The 20854-nt window shown below is 49.4% G+C and overlaps 1 protein-coding gene across 4 annotated transcripts in view; it reads right to left on the reverse strand.

The window, feature by feature from the left end:
* Positions 1-20854, reverse strand: part of GAK (cyclin G associated kinase) — a 1908861-nt gene that overhangs the window by 637087 nt on the left and 1250920 nt on the right. For all 4 annotated transcript variants that reach the window (XM_086961822.1, XM_086961820.1, XM_086961821.1 and 1 more), the window contains exon 18: positions 4073-4152. In XM_086961822.1, coding sequence (XP_086817948.1) covers positions 4073-4152 — 80 coding nt within the window. The remainder of the gene's footprint in view (positions 1-4072; positions 4153-20854) is intronic.

Raw genomic sequence — 20854 nt, forward strand, 5'->3', positions numbered from 1 at the left:
CCCGGGGCCGGGCAGTGGCGTCTGGCCACGTTCCTATCTACGGGCGAACCCGTAGCGGGCCTGGACAAAGTGCCCAAAAGAACGTCGGTCAAGGCCTCATTAAACGGCAGCAGAGGCTCGGCCGAGCTTGACTGCGGTTTAAGGACCTCAGTGAGGAGGTTAGTCCTCACGGCCGCGACGGGGAGCTCAAGGCCCAGGGCCTTGGCCGCCCTCATCAACACCACACTGTAGGTTGCCCCCTCCTCCGTAGCCATGGTAGGAGGCGAGACAAAGCCTGTGTCTGGTGATGTGTCCAGACCACTGGCATCCCCAAGTCCACCTGTCCAGTCCTCTTGAGACTGACACTCTCGGGTCAGAGGGTCCTCAGACCCCTCCCAATACTCCTCTTCACCCATCCCCTGATAATCAGGGTTGTCAAACGATGGGGCAGGTTCATAGAAGCTAAACTCCCCAAGCGGCGTCGAAAGCGGCGCCCAGCGGTGCCGTTCCGACGCCGGAACGGGAGCTAGGGAGGCATCAGGGACGGCGCCGCCCGAGGTCGGCGCCGGAGGTGACACCTGAGGGACCGGCGCCGGTGAGGTCGTTAGGTCAACCGGCGACGACCCGGATCCCGAAGCGGATCCAGTGGGGCCCTGCGGCGCCGGACCCGAAGGCGCTGGCGGCGTCGGGCCGAAGCACCCGACGGCGTCGGGGCCGAAGCCCTCGACCCGCTAGGGGCACCAGACTGGTCCGCTGGGCCCGAAGGCGCCGGGGAACCCGTCGGGGAAGAGAGGGACCTCATGGCCATGAGGAAACGCTCGATCTCCCCCGGCGTCGCGTCCTGCCCAGGGACCGGAGGGTGTAGAGCAGGCCGCGACGCCAGCGACTCCGACGGAGCCGCGTGGGCGGTGCCACCCGAACCCTCGGCCGCGTCGCGCGAGCGTCGGGGGGAGTCAGAAGAGCGATGACGTCTCTTCGCTTGTACCTGACGACGACTTCGACCTGGAGGAGTGATGTCGACTCTCGGAGCTGTGATGGCTCCGACCCCGTGAGCTGTCCCTCGACCTTCTGTGTGACCGGGACCTCTCGCGGCGCGGGGCCGACTGCCGGTGTTTGAGTCGCTTGCGGGACCGCTCCCGCTTAGCTTTCGAAGTCAGGGCCCGGCAGTCGGGGCAGGCCTTGTCGTCGTGGTCGACGCCGAGACAGTGGAGACACCTACGGTGATGGTCGTAACTGACATCAGTCGGTCGCAATCCTCACAAGGCTTGAAACCTGGCATCCCTATCGGCACCGTCCGGAGTCGCAAGACTCAAGAACAAGATCAAAATGGATCAAAAAGACTAGTCAAAAAGTGACTAAAGTACTGCTTTTTACAGATCTGCGCTTGTTGGCGCGGAAAAAAGAAGAACTGACGTCAGCACGCGGAGGCGGCGTCTAAGTACTCAGACGACATCATCACAGCGCCGACGACTGACGTGGAGCCGCAGATGACGCCTACCGACGCACAAGGGTACTGCTACGCAAAAATTTCCGGATTCAGTCGGACGCCTGGGCATATTCTAAGGTAAGGAATCTATCACTAACGTGTCTCTTTCAGATCCTTTTCTCATATTCAGCAGCGTTACAGGGAACAAGTCGGAGACATGAACACACAAAGAGAAGAAACAGGACAATGCAAGGGAAGAGAAATTTGCAGAAAGTTGTTCAATTTTAACGAGTGCAATAGTGAAAATCCTCAGAGCAGTGCCTAATTGTTTCGCACTTTGCTGCAAGCATGGCAGTTATGAAGCAGGGATAAATTTGGGATTAAAAACATTCAGCAACTAAAGCTATAATTTCAAGCGCTATATGCATATATCATAACTTAATATTGTGCACTAGATCACTAATCATCTATCAAGTCACCCTTACCATATTTTTTCCTACAACAGGAGCTAATTGGACACATAATGTAACATAAAAGGTAATTAAAATTAGATTCAAACTAAAAAGAAATAGCTTCATCAATTGTCGTACAAGATTCCTTTTGGTAAAATTTGGTTAGCGGACACCAGGCAACTTGAGCTTTTGGCAGTTTTTGCATGTCCCCATTCATGAAGGTTTACATATAACTCAATATTGTTTGGCATCAAAAGGGTTTGAATGAGCAGTGGATAGGTAATACACTTAAAGTTGTTCCAAACAATATGTATTTCTTTCCTATTGGGTTCCTTTCCCATGTGTCCGTTCCTCTCTGGATGCTGCCTACATTTCTAAATGCCGATAATGAGGTTGTCAAACTGTATACATGCATTGTAGTGATGCCAATTGGTTGGTGTTGTATACCATCTGTCAGATCCTACTCCAGGGTATGCTGGCAAATAACCTCAAACTTAGCTTGAAAATGGATTTATACTTGGCTCAGATTTCATTTATCTTACAAAGAGACAACTTTTTCAACAGCTTGTTATACCACCCCTAGTAACCTTCACACATCTTCTGACCCATCACCGAAATACCCTAGTTTTCGCTGTTGCCCTCACTGCATTGACTACTGCAATGGAATTTACAGTGGTAGCCCCTACGCACTCTTAACAGCTAAAAACTGTGATGCTGGCATGCGTCTCTGCTTACAAAGAATTGACCACCTCTCATCTGCGTTAATATCCCAAGTTTAACTGCCTATAAATTGAAAATCATCTGCCTTGCTCATGAGAACTTACATAAAAACAGATTTGAGTACCTACTGTTGAAACCATCTATCACAGTTTCTTGTTGCGTTTAAGGGAGGATAAAATAATTTAGGTCTAGAGCAGAAAAAACAAGTAACAGAAAAAAAGAGAGGTTTGCTGAAATGGAACAACATTTGTACCACTGTTCCATGTACTTCAATTCTGTTTTCTTGTTTTTATTGCCCATTTAAGGTAATAAGTGATACTTCTATTTTTCTTAGGCTTTTTTCCCAGGGGCAGGGGAACTATCACACTGTATCTCCCTGTGATCACTTACATGTAATAAATGCTTTGACAGATTCTACTTTATTAACCATGAGATTTTCTTCAATTTTTTCTGACCATGTCACTGAACAGCTGCCTAAAGTTAGCATTCTATAATCTTCTGCGCTGCTCCCTTTTATAGTTTGAGAAAATGTTCTACCTCCTCTGAACACCTTCGCTTAAACCTAGAACATATTGGAAAAATGAGAAACCTACATCTTTCTCCTTCAACACGAGTTTCTGCTTTTGGTGTCCCTTCCTCCACACAATCTATGAACAATTATGACAACTACCTGTAACAATAATATACAGAGAGAATAATTAAGTAGAAAGATTCTCTTTAAAGTTTAAAACACTCTAAGAAATCATTTGTGACATCATAATAAAACTTGAAAACACTAAGATTTTCTCAACAACAGCAAAGAATATGTACAATAAGTTGAGAGAGAGAGAGCTTAAAATGATGCTACAGGCTGCACACCTGGCACACATCAGTAGTACCTCTTGCTTCAATGTCCAAGGTTGCAAAAAGAAGAAATTGCTATTTAAAGTCACAGTAAGCATGTGTGGCCAGGCACAGTTTACACATTTTACTAAATGTCATTGGGCAATATCAGGGAAAGGCAAGGATGAATAGAGGGGGCTTCCCTTTGGCACTCACCCACTACAGGCCCAGTATTCAACGATTGTCACCAGGAGTATTTATTCTCCAGGTGGACATTGGAGAGGTCAGGGTAGAAGGTGCTACAGTTACTAAAGTCCTTAACAAGCCTTTCCTCCATCGCTGAGACAAACAAATTTAAACAGGTTAATTGTATTAACACCTGACTTGTGTAGGTAGAAAAGACTGGGAGCTAGAAATGATTCAAAGTTTTACAATTTTCTCTTTTAACTGTCAAATGCAAACTTTGTGGAATGAGATTTAAAACAGAGGGGGGCTATTGTGCTGTGAGAATGGGTAAGGTTTTATTAACAGATATCTTTATAAACATTGTTACAAAATATAGATTACCATAGTTGTCACTTATTTTAAATTCTCCAGTGAATTCATAAACCGCTCTTCAGACTTTTAGAGTGAATACATAGAAACAAGAAATAGATTAAATGAATTAACATACTTAGCAAATTTCACAGTTGTTGCATTTCGGGGCACAAATCCAGTATGGAACTGTATCTGGAACATCTTCATTGAAGCCATCTATTGATACAATCCAAATAAAAACTCAGTTGAAGCAGAATGTGATATGAAATATCGACCTTGATTAATAGCTTTCTTTGGGTCTAGAGATCTGACATTTTTGCAAGGATCTAATCAGAGTACACAAGCATACTTACGTATTTTACCTGCTGCCCCGTACAGATGCCCGGCATACTCACTCACCCTAGGAAACCATCAGAGTGGGGAAGCAACATTTTTAAAGAACACATTACAATTGATAACTGAAATTGCGGATTTGAAATTGCTGTAAATCATGGGCGAGATAGGAGACGTGCCTAATAATAAGGATTGAACTACAGTCCAACTACACGTGATAAATAGAGATTGAGTGCCAGTTTTCAGGTGTTTATTGGCACTTATGCTAAAAGACGGTTTCTTCAAGAAACAGGCTTTATTGTTGCAGACAACCTTTATGAGTTTGAGATTCTTTAATTACATCTTGGTCCTGAGGAAGGTGGTGTTGCCACTGAAACGTGCGTATACCAACATTACCCCTGAGAAGTGGTCCGTGAGAGACAACTCCATCAGAAGCTGTGTCTATAGGCAACTACAAATACTGATCTCGCAAATACAGTGTGGTACCCCTCAGAGGGCTGAATCTCTAGTGATATGTATTTATACTATTCCTGTAGACATCATAAGTATGATAATAATAATCTTTATTGATTGGTTTTAAAAAAACATTTACGATTTAAAACATGACAAAAATTGAGTAATAGAGATGACTGTAATAAGAGATTAAAACAATTGATTTAAAATGACTTAAAATTCAGGGGGCCAATAAGATCTGATAATGTTCTAACACAGTACATAACTCTGGATTTCTTATAGTTTCTAATTTGGATGTTGGGTCTGTTAAATCGGCCACTCTACTATGGTGGGGAGAATTTGGATGGAAGTGTGGCTTCAAAGAGTTTTAACGCTTTGTGGACAAATTTCAAAAGTCCAATGTTTAACTAGGTATTGTCCGGGTTGAGAGCGGCCATTATTGCTTGGCGACAAGATTGTACGCCCAACATAACATTGGCCTCGCAACAGTGACCGTCTGGCTGTGAGCAGTGCCGGGCATGCGCAGACTATATGTTCCATTGTTTCTGAATGGTGCCACACAATCTGCATTCCGGAAGGTTCTTCAAAAATGCCCATTCTCCCATCCTCAAGGCCATAAACTTGTGTTTCCAATAAAGTGCGTATGTGCGTGATAAGTAGAGCGGCTGAACACCCACTTTAAAATTGGCGATTACAGCCCAGGCGTGTCTCCTCTTTGAGAGTAGCGCCCTGTCCGAATGAAAGGACCACAATCTAACAGTTTTTTTGATGGCGGACTTTAGCACCGGGATAGATGGATTTGTATCCCAGAGCTCATTTGCACCTAGTAACTGTAGGCTGTAATCCAGGAGTTGCCGATGCTTGTGGCTGGTCTAATATTTCTGTATTTCCTGCCAGAGCCGAGCCTCCAACGAACCCTCCCGGGCGTGGCGCAGTCTATGACTCAGTTTAATGAATGCATCTGCCTCCACTCCATTGTGATCTTGGAGTCCCAATTCAAGTCTCACTTGAGCTGGCGAGGCAGATTTTGGCAACCAAAAGGCTCTTTTAAAGATTTTTGTTGTTAGTTTGTTTAATAATATACTGGTTGTGCCCTTGGTGATCTTGTGGCCGTACGTCAGGGAGTTGATTACTTTGGCTTTCATTACTTTCAGCATGGGGGTTAGGTTAGGACCTAGTAGCTGTTTTGACAATTTTGCAGCGGCCACCTCCAACGACAGACCTTTAATTTGTAATGCTTCTTTGTGCTTGATAAAGGAGCCTCTTGTATCCAGAAAGATGCCAAGGTATTTATAACTGGGGGTTGACTCTAGCTTAATTTTGTTGAAGTACCACCTTTCTGTTGACCTTTTTTGCTTCCCAAAAGAAATAGTTTTGGTTTTTGACAAGTTAAGCTCTAGATGGTTTCTTGTCGCGTAGGGTAGCAATTCATCCAGTAACCTCTGGAGACCCACTTTTGTGTGACTTAGCAGCACCAGATCATCGGCATAAATCAAGTTGGTGATGAGAGTCCCGTCAAGTTGAGGAGGATGGCAGTTTAGACTGTCGAGAGCTGGAGAGAGGTCAGATATAAACAAATTGAAAAGGAGTGGGGCCAATACACAACCTTGTTTGACGCCAGTTTCAGTTCAGATCTTCCTGGAAACATGGCAGCCTTCGCCCTGCTTGATTCTTTTCCACTTTCCATGTGGAGTTGAATTATTGCCTGAAGAAGAGGCTGTGGTATGCCCCGCAATTTTTAGTTTCTGCCATAGAAAACCCCTGGGCACACGATCGAAGGCTGCTTTGAAGTCCAAAAAGCAGCAGTGCAGCTGGATATGTTGGCATGTCGCTTTGTCCATCAAGACGGTTAGCGTTAGCAAATTGGTTGTGGTACCGGTGTTGGACCCAAAGCCCGTCTGGTTAAAAGGAAGGCACGCGGTTGTTTCGGCCCAAGCCTGTAGCTCTTCTAGTAGATTTTGGTAAAGTACTTAGACTCCACGTCGAGAAGTGCTACCATTTGATAATTTTTTGGCTCATTTCTCTTCCGTCCTTTGTAGATTGGGTGGATGACTGCACCTCGCCATGATTCTGGGACCGTGTTGTTTAGACTGCAGTAAAGAAATAAAGAGTCAGGTATTCTGACCATAGGTTGACGTCAGATTTGAACATAGCTTGAGGGAGGCCGTTCGGGCCTGGGGCTCCTTCGGCTCTGGCTTTCCTTATGAAGCTTGAGATCTTTTTTTTTAAGGCATCCGGTGACACCGTTGGTTCTGGTGAGGTATCACTCCATTTCATTGACTCCTTGTGTGTCAAATCTTCAGGTGGAGTGTTTACAGGCCGAGCCCGCCTCGAGCTCTCCAGTCCTGAAAGAAGGCTCAAGGGGGTGACAGGGCTGGCGGAATCGGTGCAAGCTTCGTTTTTGTGGGCGTCTCTGATGTGAAGAGATAGAAACGTACTCCAGACTACTTCGCTAATGTTTGCACTACTGTATCCACTTGCACTTTGGTTACTCCTATTTACAAGAGACCAGAATTGCTTCGGGATAGGATTTTTACTTTCATGGATAAGCTTCAGCCAGAATTGATCCGAGGCCGCTAGTTTTTCATTTTGTGTGGCGATTCTAAAGGCTGCTTGAGCTTGCTTGTAGTTATTGAAATAGATTTTATTACTAGGGAACTTTGTTGGTTGACGGAGTGCTTGGTTCCTCTCGGTTCTTAATTTCCTTGTGGCTTTTGAGATGTAAAATTGAGAGGATTGGTTTCTCGGGCGCCTCCTTGTAGGAAGTTCGTTGAGAAGGAGATTTGTAAGAGAGGACCAGCCACTAACAACATGAGTATTTGGCTCTTGAGAATGATGTAATAAGGTTCTGCATTTTTCCGTCAGGGATAGGGCCGTTGAATCTGACCACTTTATCCGCTTTAAGTCCTCTGTGTGACTGCCTGAATGGGTGTGGGCCAGTTCTTGATGATGTGGGTAGCCAGTGGAAAGTGTTATTATTTATGCCCGGTGATCCCTCTCTCCTTGTGGGGCAATTTGATAGCTCTTGATCCAGGGAAGTATTTCTCTGCTCCCTAGGGTAAAGTCCAAGAACGAGAGGGATCTGCCATCTGATCGTGTCCATGCGGGCGGGATGTCAGAGGAAAAGCGTCCATTCAATAAGGTAAATCCTAGGCTGTTGAACTGCATTACCACATATTCACCCAATGTTGACGATTTGTTCCCAACAGGAATTCATTGGGAAGCTAAATGTGGAGGAATTCTTGGGGGGTCCGTTCCTGTGTCGTCGACAAGATTGCAGTAGAGATTAGTGTTGAAGTCACCTGAAATGATACTTGGTGTACTGCCATACTTGCCGATTAGGTCGCAAATGGTGATGATCAGGCTGTCCATTTTAGATTTTTTCTTAGCGGTGCAGGGGGAGATCTAGGCGTTGAGGATGAGCAGCTGAAGGTTCGTGAGCGAACTTCCCAGAGTTATTCCAGAGAGCCAATCCTCCTCAAATTTAATCTGTGTGATGCATTTGGATAATTTGGCTGATACATAGATCGAGAGACCGCCACTTGGTCTGCCGAACTTGGACCGCCTGGTGGCAGGTGTCAAACTCCAGAAAGCCCACTATTGGTATACTTTCTCCTGCCCATGTCTCCTGTAAAAGGAGGATGTTGTGTTCTTTTAAAAAGTCCAAGATGGCTGGGGATTGTTTTTCCTGGCCAAATGCGTTGATGTTCCAAGAACATATAGTCAGACTGTGGTTAGTGGTGGTTCAATCGGTCTGGTTTCTGGATGGGATCCCCGGCAGCCATAACCAGTCTGCTTCACCAAGATTTTGTTGCTCAATTGCGGGCTCAGGGGTTCCAGTTGGTGAGCTGCCTCTTGCGGACCTCAATACCGAGTAGGGGGCTGAGGAGGAGCTAGAAGTGCATGCCTGGTTGTTTTCCAATATTGAGGGGTAACGAGGGGCACTTGGTTTTGTTATTGTTATACCCCAGTTTCTAAATTGGTCAATTTTCGTCAAGACCAAATCCTGGGTTGCCGGTGTTACCAGTGTTACTTGCATGGCTTCGCCCGTGTTAGATCCAGTAGATGGCATAAATTCGATAGCGATTATATCTCTTGATTGTAGATGATTTAGGTCTGGCAGTGATTTGAAAAGTTTTGGTATATTCCCCCGGTTGAGGATGTCATGAGGGCCCCTCAAAGTAAATTCTGGAATGAGCAGCAGTTTGGTGTTCTGGGGGCTGCTTAGGGACTCATGGGGCTCATTGGCAATTACTGGCTGCTCTTGCTTTGGTTTTTCTTCGGAGGGCTTTCTTGACAGTGCAGGTATAGTAAATGCTAAAAGGGGCAATTCCTTATGGTTGGTGTTTAAGGATTGTAGGAGTTGACTTTTATTTATGGGCACCAACTTGCGACAGCTTGCTAGGTTTGTATCGCTCTCACAACCAGATTCTATAGCTGTACTCTGTGTGCGTGATTTGTTCTCCTCAACAATAAGAAGACGAGGGGAGCTAGTTTCCTGGGCTGGCATTTGAATAATTGCAGGACCATGTTGTAGGAGAGTAGGGTCTGCAATCCCATGATCACCCAGATTTTTTGCTTTTGTTTCACTGGTTTACGACTTTCTCTGGCTGTGGGCCTGCCAATCAGACCCACAGCCTGGCTGTTCTCTTTCTAAATTACGACATGTACCCTAGGTGCATTTACCAATTGGTACTGGGCCACCTTATCAGACCCCGTAACGCAGGGCATAGGTGTACCCAGGGCCGCCAGGGGCTGCAGCATGTATTATGCCACCCCTGGCTGGCCTCCTAAATTTGACACAACTGGCTGCATGACAGCTGGGGCAAAGCCGTGTAACCACCCTTTGCTTTAGGTATAGTAGCCCTATATCTAACCATACAATGGACGCCCGAGTTCCTATCAGTCACTCCTATGGCAGGCCTTGACAATCCTGAAGGCAGAGTGCGTGGGCTCGTGTGAACTAGGTTCTGGCCCGAGCCGAGCCCGGTTGCAGCTTGCGGAACAAAGACCCAATTGCTGGTCCATGATAACGCGTACCACATCGGTAACTTCGGTGTCGCGTTATCAAGACATGTCGAGTAAGGTGTCATACGAATCGGGATGCTGCCCCCTCACCAATTCTGGCGACGACGTTAGCATTCCGCCCTTCTAGAGGGACACGACATGTACGTAACTGTGAACCCCGGTTAAAGTTAACTAAAGCCTCAGCTCCACAAAATGGACGCTGCCACCACAGACACGAGTCTGACCTCCTGCTGCTGGGAGTCCTTCCAGCGAGGAGCGCTTGGACAAAGGGTTTCCTGTCAAGGGCGGTGTTCGCACCGTCCCAGACAGGGTTTGTGTATTCTGGGTAGGTAGGGCTTTTGCGAGAAGGTGACTGCGGAGTGGCACCCCGGTGCTCACTACGCATCTGCCGGTCAGAACCAGTTCCAGGGGCGCCAGCCCTGGCCTGGGGAAAGTCCGGCAGGGGAGAGGGGTGTAACTACCCCCCTTCCTGGTCCCACCCTTAGGGCAGGACCTAGTCATGTACCCACCCCTTTCTTTAGGATAAAGGCCGGAGCGGGGACCCTTCCAAATTAGATCATCTTTGAATCAAGAACTACTTTCTACGAAAGGACCTTCGAGACTCTTCTCAAGATTTCTCCCTTGTGACTAAGGAGTAGTCACCCTGCATCAGCGGGCACCATCTAAGAACTCTGCGGTTTGCTGCAAGTCCGTCCTCAAGGAATCCGACGACCCAGCTCGACGAGAACCGGCTTCCCTGGCACCTCTGACCTCTACCCACGTCATCAGCTCAGCTGTGATCTGTGGGTGCGACGAGACCTCGAGGGACCGGCCATCATCAAAACCTGCACGCTCTTAACCGGCACGACCATCAAAGTAATTCCCTGGTGAGTGCTCTGGGGTCCGAGAAGCCCCGACCCTGAGCCGCTCCAGCACCGAAGTGCAGTCTCCCAGCATCTCCACGATCTGCGTGGGGCCCTTCTGCTCGCTGCTCAACACGTTGTCCGGTCACTAGCCGCTGGCTTGTGTCCTCCTGTGACGACATTCGACAACCAACGCTGCTGGTCTGGTTGCTCCAGACTGGCCTTCGCTTCTATCTTTGAGAGAAGCACCCCGGACCCTCCTGGTCCCCACAAGACGCCATTTTAGGCCCACCACGTGGCCCTGAAATCTGCCAAGGCTTGTTGCCCCAATCCTGGGCCCAGCGACGCCGACAGCATCATCCTTCGTGGGACAGCTCGCACCTCCATTAAGGGTCGCCGACAACGCCTCCTGGTCCGTGAGACTGCAGAGCCTAGCGTCGCCCACTCACCTAGTCGAGGTGACGCCCAACCGGTGCCTTCCTGGTACCCTCTGACTACTGGCTAGTAGTACGAACTTGGTCCCCTCTGCTTTCAGGTGTCAACGATCTCTGATCCAGGCTTGGATCTCTACGAACTATTCATCACTGGTCGCCGGCCAGCAACTCTTTTTCTTCCGGCTCCTGGCTCGTCAGCGAAGACCCCGACGCCTGTAAGACTTGTGCAGCCACAGCCCTCGTGGCTAGGTAACTCGGCATTTCGGTGCCTGCATAGCCTCTTTACTCTAGGGTCCTGAGTCCCTCGCTTCCGACTTGCCTTATCGGGTCCGCCCGAGACCTCTAAACTTTCCGTGTCCTCGGACACTTGTTTTAATTGTGCACTTGAAGTATTTTCCTAAGAGATTTGGTTTGTGCTTAGTACCCTGTCCTCATAAAGAGTACAGGGCTGTTGTGAATCTTAATAAATATCCTGTTTATTTTCATAACACTTGTGTGGTGTCCTTTCACTTGGTGTTCAAGGGGTACATGTGTGGTAAACAGCTGGCTTAACACGCCCTCTCGAGTCTTTAGCCTTAGACTGCTCGTATCCACGCTACTAGGATAGCTGGTCTATAGGTTGACTTACAACCAATCACCATAAGGGTCGTTTGGAACGATACATAGCGGTCGCTAGAATAGCGAACGCTGCATATCGGGCCAACTTCTCACATTGGTGAGCAGCGGTTGGGATTTGAGCTTGCTGTTGTTTTACCACACGTATCCTAAGAATATCTTGTTGAAAGATCACATAAGTACTGTTAGTACATATAACTAAGCTTAGAATACTCTGAGTTCTACTGAACCAGCTGTTGCAGCTCCTCAAGGCCTAGCACACCTTGGCTGCAACTCTTAGCAAGGGATCAGTAGGTAAACACATAGTGTAGGTAGGTGCATCACTTACACCACACTAGAAACAGTATGTCGGACAAAGGAGGAAACTCTGAGTCTCCCCTTGTGTCAGTTGACCCTCCACAGGTCATCCCTTCAAGATATACTGTGCTGAGCTTCAAGGAGTTAAGACAAGTGTGTCACTCCAGGAAGATCAAGCAGGGGTCTAACCCCACAACTTCCTTTCTGATTGGTCTCTTGGAGACTTATGATGCCAGAAAAGCTGAGACCCTTCTTAGCTCTTCTAATCCAGAAGGAGACATGCCTCCCCTTGAGGGAACCAGAGACGATCCTGACCTCATCCACCTCTCAACTGAGACTGAAGATGTAGAGGATGATGAGAATGAGGATCCCTCTGGGGATGAGGCAGATAAGGGACAGGTAGAAGTCGGTAGACTAAGCAGGTCCAACTTAAGCAAACACGACAGTGGTACGGGGGGACCCCTGGGGCCTCTATCAGGTCAGCTTAACATTGGGAATGGACGAGCCAGATCTCTGTCAAGAGACTCTGGCAGATCCCTTCAAACCAATGGCTCTCACAACTCTTCTCAAAGAGGGATGACGTCCCCTCAGCGGAGAGTGTACGAAGCTAAGGAAAGGGCAGCTAATCTGAGGATTGAAAGGGAAGAACTTGCCCTGGCCAAAGAAAGGCTTGCCTTTGCTAGAGAGCAACAGTTAAGTGGGGTAGTCCCCACTGGTGGCAGCATTGTACCTAGTAATAGGGAAAGGAGTTTTGATACAAAACACCTTGGTAAGATAGTGCCCCCCTTTAAACAAGGGGACGACATCCACAAATGGATTACTGCTTTGGAGAGGGCCTGCACTGTGCAAGGAGTTCCCCAGAGTCAGTGGGCAGCTATCTTGTGGCTCTCCTTTGAAGGTAAAGGAAGAGACAAGCTCCTCACCACAAGGGTAGAGGATGCTAATAATTACCACGTCTTGAAGAATACACTGGTTGAAGGGTTTGGCCTAACCACTGAGCAGTACAGGGTGCTGTTCAGGGATACCCAGAAAACGCAGTCTCAAGATTGGTCTGACTTTGTCGATTGTGCCTAAGGCTTTTGAGGGCTGGTTGCTGGGCAGTAAGGTTACTGATTACCAAGGATTGTATAATTTGATGATGAGAGAACAAATTTTAAACAATTGTCAGAACCAGTTGTTGCATCAGCATCTTGTCGACTCGGATCTGACCTCTCCCCAAGAATTGGGAAAGAAGGCAGACAGATGGGTTCGTACAAGAGTTAAACAGAACCAGGGCCAGAATCAAGGTGGTCAGAAGAAAGCAGACCAGAAGGGTAAAGATTCTAAGGGGGAACAAAATGACCAGAAGTCTTCGACAGGTCCCCAACAACCCAAAGAGGGTGGGGGTCAGGCTCCCCAAAAGAAGAAAGAAGGCCAATCCAAAAGATGGTGCCAGTACTGCAAAAGTAAATCTCACTGGTTTAGTGAGTGCACCAAGAAAGGAGGAGGGCAGACTCCTGCCACTGCAGCCCCTAAGGCACCTGTGCCCCCTAGTACAGCCAGCAGTGGTAGTGCACCTCCCAAGGGTTTAGTAGGGTTAACCCTGGGTTCTGAGGGGCGTGACAACTTAGTTGGTACACTCACTCAGGCTGTTCTTGTCAGTACAGGGGATGTGGATATATCCCCTGACGTAAGTCCCAATACTTTGGGCAAATACAGACAGACACCTTTCATAAATGGAAAAATGGCTCAGGCCTATAGGGACACTTGTGCCAGTGTCACCATGGTGACACCTAACTTTGTGGACCCTGGACAGATCATGCCAGGTACAGAATTCCTGGTGACCAATGCAAGCAATGTCACTACCAATCACAGTATGGCAATTGTAGCTTTCTCCTGGGGAGGGGTAACTGGCCAAAAGAAGGTTGTAGTTAGTTCAGACCTCCCAGTGGATTGTTTGTTGGGCAATGATTTGGAGTCATCACAATGGTCAGAAGTGGAGCACCAGACTCACATGGAAATGTTAGGATTGCCAGCACATGTGTTTGCTGTGACCAGGTCACAGGTCAGGAAATGCCCCACTGAACAGGTGCTGGATCCTGGAACAACGGACCAGACACCTCCCAAGAAAAAGAGCGGTAGGGTTAAGGCTGCGCCTTCCCCCTTGCCCCAGGTCGTGGATCAAGTCTCAGAGGAGGCTGACCTACAGGAATTGAGGGAAACTGAGCCGAGAGAGTTCGAACTTGATCAAGTTGAATTCTTGGGTTCAGGGGGACCCTCAAGGGAAGACCTGGGGAAGGACCAGTTAGACTGCCCTTCTCTTGAACCCCTCAGACAGCAGGCTGCTGCTGAGGCTGCTGGGAACGCCACAGGTACCCACAAGGTATACTGGGAAGATGGACTCCTGTACACTGAGTCAAGAGACCCCAAGCCTGGCATGACCAGGAGGCTGGTTGTACCCTTGTCTCAGCGAGGTTTCCTCCTTACCTTGGCCCATGAGATTCCCTTAGCAGGTCACTTAGGCCAGACAAAGACGTGGGACAGGCTTGTCTCACACTTTCACTGGCCTCATATGAACGAAGATACCAAGGAGTTTTGCCGCTCCTGTGTCACTTGCCAAGCCAGTGGTAAGTCAGGTGGCACGACAAAGGCCCCCCTTATACCAATGCCTGTGGTGGGGGTGCCCTTTGAACGGGTGGGGATTGACATAGTCGGTCCCATGGAACCACCAACAGCATCAGGGCACAAGTTTATACTGGTGGTAATGGATCATGCCACCAGGTATCCTGAAGCTATTCCCCTTAGGACCACTACAGCACCTGTTGTGGCAAGAGCCCTAGTTGGAGTATTCTCCAGGGTGGGCTTCCCTAAGGAGGTCGTCTCCGACAGAGGTGCAAACTTTATGTCGAGCTACTTAACTGCTATGTGGAAGGAATGTGGTGTCAACTACAAGTTCACTACACCCTATCATCCACAATGCAATGGGCTTGTTGAGAGATTCAACAGGACCCTAAAAGGGATGATTCATGGACTACCTGAAAAGCTTCGGCGTAGATGGGACGTCCTGATCCCCTGCCTTTTATTCGCTTACAGAGAAGTCCCACAGAAGGGGGTTGGCTACAGCCCTTTTGAACTTTTGTACGGGCATCCTGTAAGAGGACCCCTGTGTTTGGTGAAGGAAGGATGGGAGAGACCTCTCAAAAAGCCTGCAACCAACATAGTGGACTATGTGCTTGGCCTCCGCTCGCGGATGGCTGAATACATGGAGAAGGCATCCGAAAACCTTAAGGCCAGCCAAGAACTCCAAAAAGCTTGGCATGACCAAAAGGCTGTCTTGACTGTTTACCAGCCCGGACAGAAGGTGTGGGTGTTGGAGCCAGTGGCCCCAGCAGCACTCAAGGACAAATGGTCCGGGCCCTACACCATTCTGGAGAAAAAGGGAGAGGTCACCTACCTGGTCGACCTGGGAACTCCCCGGAGCCCCCACAGGGTGCTTTATGTCAACAGGCTCAAGGCATATGTCGACAGGAAGGACATGAGTTTGCTCATGGCCCTAGATGAGGGACAGGAGGAGGAGAGTGACCCTCTCCCCGACCTGCTCACTCAGAATCCTGACGATGGATCGGTAGATGGTGTTGTCTTTTGTGGCAGCCTCTCCGAACATCAACAGAAAGACTGTAAACAGGTTCTTCAGTCTTTCAGACATATGTTCTCTCTAACACCCAGTCAGACCGATTGGTGCACCCATGAGGTTGACACTGGTGACAGCTTGCCCGTCAAGAGTAAAATCTACCGGCAGCCTGATCACGTTAGAGACTGCATCAAGAGTGAAGTGCAGAAAATGTTGGAGCTGGGAGTCATTGAACCCTCGGATAGCCCTTGGGCTAGTCCCGTAGTTCTAGTGCCGAAACCTCACACCCCGGGCGGTAAGAAAGAGATGAGGTTCTGCGTAGACTACAGGGGTCTCAATGCAGTCACTAAGACTGACGCCCACCCAATACCAAGGGCAGACGAGCTTATCGATAGATTGGCTTCGGCCAACTACCTAAGTACGTTTGACCTGACAGCTGGGTATTGGCAAATCAGGTTAGCTGAGGACGCCAAGCCTAAGACCGCATTTTCTACCCCTGGTGGGCATTATCAGTTCGTGGTGATGCCCTTTGGTCTGAAAAATGCACCTGCCACCTTCCAAAGGTTGGTGAATCAAGTCCTTACTGGGCTGGATGACTTCTGCGCGGCGTATCTAGATGATATTGCTGTCTTTAGCTCCACCTGGGAGGATCACCTGGTCCACCTGCGGAAAGCGTTAGAGGCTCTGCAAGCAGCAGGCCTCCCTATCAAGGCCACCAAGTGCCAGATAGGGCAGACACAGGTTGTATACCTGGGCCACCTTGTAGGTGGAGGCCAGGTTCAGCCACTGGAGAGCAAAATACAGTCAATCAGGGACTGGGCTCCTCCAACCACCCAGACTCAGGTTCGAGCTTTCTTGGGCCTGACTGGTTACTACCGAAAGTTTGTCAGGAACTATGGTTCCATTGTGACACCATTAAATGAACTGACAAGTAAGAAAATGCCAAAAAAGGTTCAGTGGACAGCGAGCTGTCAAAAAGCATTCGATGACCTAAAGCAGGCCATGTGCACAGCGCCTATCCTTAAGAGTCCAGACTACTCCAAACCATTCATTGTCCAAACAGATGCTTCTGAGTTGGGTGTGGGAGCTGTTCTTTCTCAACTGAATTTTGATGGTCAAGACCAGCCCATTGCTTTTATAAGCAGAAGGCTGACCCCTAGAGAGAAGAATTGGTCAGCTATTGAGAGGGAGGCCTTTGCTGTGGTTTGGGCCCTGAAGAAGCTGAGGCCATACTTGTTTGGCACTCACTTCAAGATTCAGACCGACCATAAGCCCCTCTTGTGGCTAAATCAGATGAAGGGTGAAAACCCCAAACTGCTTAGGTGGTCCATTTCCCTACAGGGGATGGACTTTACAGTGGAACATAGACCTGGCACTGATCATGGAAATGCCGATGGGCTCTCCAGATATTTCCACTTAGAACAAGAAGACTCACCTGGTCAAGGTTAGCTTATTGTCCCAACGTTTGGGGGGGGGTCATGTAGGAGAGTAGGGTCTGCAATCCCATGATCACCCAGATTTTTTGCTTTTGTTTCACTGGTTTACGACTTTCTCTGGCTGTGGGCCTGCCAATCAGACCCACAGCCTGGCTGTTCTCTTTCTAAATTACGACATGTACCCTAGGTGCATTTACCAATTGGTACTGGGCCACCTTATCAGACCCCGTAACGCAGGGCATAGGTGTACCCAGGGCCGCCAGGGGCTGCAGCATGTATTATGCCACCCCTGGCTGGCCTCCTAAATTTGACACAACTGGCTGCATGACAGCTGGGGCAAAGCCGTGTAACCACCCTTTGCTTTAGGTATAGTAGCCCTATATCTAACCATACAATGGACGCCCGAGTTCCTATCAGTCACTCCTATGGCAGGCCTTGACAATCCTGAAGGCAGAGTGCGTGGGCTCGTGTGAACTAGGTTCTGGCCCGAGCCGAGCCCGGTTGCAGCTTGCGGAACAAAGACCCAATTGCTGGTCCATGATAACGCGTACCACATCGGTAACTTCGGTGTCGCGTTATCAAGACATGTCGAGTAAGGTGTCATACGAATCGGGATGCTGCCCCCTCACCAATTCTGGCGACGAGGTTAGCATTCCGCCCTTCTAGAGGGACACGACATGTACGTAACTGTGAACCCCGGTTAAAGTTAACGAAAGCCTCAGCTCCACAAAATGGACGCTGCCACCACAGACACGAGTCTGACCTCCTGCTGCTGGGAGTCCTTCCAGCGAGGAGCGCTTGGACAAAGGGTTTCCTGTCAAGGGCGGTGTTCGCACCGTCCCAGACAGGGTTTGTGTATTCTGGGTAGGTAGGGCTTTTGCGAGAAGGTGACTGCGGAGTGGCACCCCGGTGCTCACTACGCATCTGCCGGTCAGAACCAGTTCCAGGGGCGCCAGCCCTGGCCTGGGGAAAGTCCGGCAGGGGAGAGGGGTGTAACTACCCCCCTTCCTGGTCCCACCCTTAGGGCAGGACCTAGTCATGTACCCACCCCTTTCTTTAGGATAAAGGCCGGAGCGGGGACCCTTCCAAATTAGATCATCTTTGAATCAAGAACTACTTTCTACGAAAGGACCTTCGAGACTCTTCTCAAGATTTCTCCCTTGTGACTAAGGAGTAGTCACCCTGCATCAGCGGGCACCATCTAAGAACTCTGCGGTTTGCTGCAAGTCCGTCCTCAAGGAATCCGACGACCCAGCTCGACGAGAACCGGCTTCCCTGGCACCTCTGACCTCTACCCACGTCATCAGCTCAGCTGTGATCTGTGGGTGCGACGAGACCTCGAGGGACCGGCCATCATCAAAACCTGCACGCTCTTAACCGGCACGACCATCGAAGTAATTCCCTGGTGAGTGCTCTGGGGTCCGAGAAGCCCCGACCCTGAGCCGCTCCAGCACCGAAGTGCAGTCTCCCAGCATCTCCACGATCTGCGTGGGGCCCTTCTGCTCGCTGCTCAACACGTTGTCCGGTCACTAGCCGCTGGCTTGTGTCCTCCTGTGACGACATCCGACAACCAACGCTGCTCGTCTGGTTGCTCCAGACTGGCCTTCGCTTCTATCTTTGAGAGAAGCACCCCGGACCCTCCTGGTCCCCACAAGACGCCATTTTAGGCCCACCACGTGGCCCTGAAATCTGCCAAGGCTTGTTGCCCCAATCCTGGGCCCAGCGACGCCGACAGCATCATCCTTCGTGGGACAGCTTGCACCTCCATCCGGGTCGCCGACAACGCCTCCTGGTCCGTGAGACTGCAGAGCCTAGCGTCGCCCACTCACCTAGTCGAGGTGACGGCCAACCGGTGCCTTCCTGGTACCCTCTGACTACTGGCTAGTAGTACGAACTTGGTCCCCTCTGCTTTCAGGTGTCAACGATCTCTGATCCAGGCTTGGATCTCTACGAACTATTCATCACTGGTCGCCGGCCAGCAACTCTTTTTCTTCCGGCTCCTGGCTCGTCAGCGAAGACCCCGACGCCTGTAAGACTTGTGCAGCCGCAGCCCTCGTGGCTAGGTAACTCGGCATTTCGGTGCCTGCATAGCCTCTTTACTCTAGGGTCCTGAGTCCCTCGCTTCCGACTTGCCTTATCGGGTCCGCCCGAGACCTCTAAACTTTCCGTGTCCTCGGACACTTGTTTTAATTGTGCACTTGAAGTATTTTCCTAAGAGATTTGGTTTGTGCTTAGTACCCGGTCCTCATAAAGAGTACAGGGCTGTTGTGAATCTTAATAAATATCCTGTTTATTTTCATAACACTTGTGTGGTGTCCTTTCACTTGGTGTTCAAGGGGTACATGTGTGGTAAACAGCTGGCTTAACACGCCCTCTCGAGTCTTTAGCCTTAGACTGCTCGTATCCACGCTACTAGGATAGCTGGTCTATAGGTTGACTTACAACCAATCACCATAAGGGTCGTTTGGAACGATACATAGCGGTCGCTAGAATAGCGAACGCTGCATATCGGGCCAACTTCTCACACATGTTGCTCTGCTTCTGATACTGGGTGCCTAGGACATGGTTGTTTAGAACCAGGTTTTACGTGTATTGATGACTGGAAGGGGTATCCCAGAACATGTGGTGGCCCTGACTGCTGACTGATCCCGGTTGAGGGTTCTGTCGCACAAGTTACTACTTGTGTAACTGTAGGAAGGTACATCCTGACTATGGTTGCCCCCAACTTTTTGCCCTGTGTTTTAGCTGGTTTTGGACATAGTCGACCTGGGACCCTGCCAATCAGGACCCCAGGCCTACTGCTCTCTCTTTAAAATGGATTCCATGTACCCTAGGTACATTTCCAATTGGTACTGGGCCACCTTATCAGACCCTGTAACTCAGGGCATAGGTGTACCCAGGGCCGCCAGGGGCTGCAGCATGTATTATGCCACCCCTGGCTGGCCTCCTAAATTTGACACAACTGGCTGCACGACAGCTGGGGCGAAGACGTGTAATCACCTTTCGCTTTAGGTATAGTAGCTCTATATCTAACCACACAATGGACACCCGAGTTCCTATCAGTCACTCCTATGGCAGGCCTTAACAATCCTGAAGGCAGAGTGCGTGGGCCCGTGTGAGCTAGGTTCAGGCCCGAGCCGAGCCCGGTTGCAGCTTGCGGAATCAAGACCCAATGGCTGTTCCATGATAACGCGTACCATATCGGTAACTTCGGTGTCGCGTTATCAAGGCATGTCGAGTAAGGTGTCATACGAATCGGGGTGCTGCCCTCTCACCAATTCTGGCGACGAGGTTAGCATTCCGCCCTTCTAGAGGGACACGACATGTACGTAACTGTGAACCCCGGTTAAAGTTAACTAAAGCCTCAGCTCCACAAAATGGGTGCTGCCACCACAGACACGAGTCTGACCTCCTGCTGCTGGGAGTCCTTCCAGCGAGGAGAGCTTGGACAAAGGGTTTCCTGTCGAGGGCGGTGTTCGCACCGTCCCAGACAGGGTTTGTGTATTCTGGGTAGGTAGGGCTTTTGCGAGAAGGTGACTGCGGAGTGGCACCCCGGTGCTCACTACGCATCTGCCGGTTAGAACCAGTTCCAGGGGCGACAGCCCTGGCCTGGGGAAAGTCTGGCAGGGGAGAGGGGTGTAACTACCCCCCTTCCTGGTCCCACCCTTAGGGCAGGACCTAGTCATGTACCCACCCCTTTCTTTAGAATAAAGGCCGGAGCGGGGACCCTTCCAAATTAGATCATCTTTGATTCAAGAACTACTTTCTACTAAAGGACATTCAAGACTCTTCTCAAGATTTCTCCCTTGTGACTAAGGAGTAGTCACCCTGCATCAGCGGGCACCATCTAAGAACTCTGCGGTTTGCTGT

The sequence above is a fragment of the Lissotriton vulgaris genome, chromosome 3_1, assembly GCF_964263255.1.
Source record: "Lissotriton vulgaris chromosome 3_1, aLisVul1.2, whole genome shotgun sequence".
NCBI lineage: Eukaryota > Metazoa > Chordata > Amphibia > Caudata > Salamandridae > Lissotriton > Lissotriton vulgaris.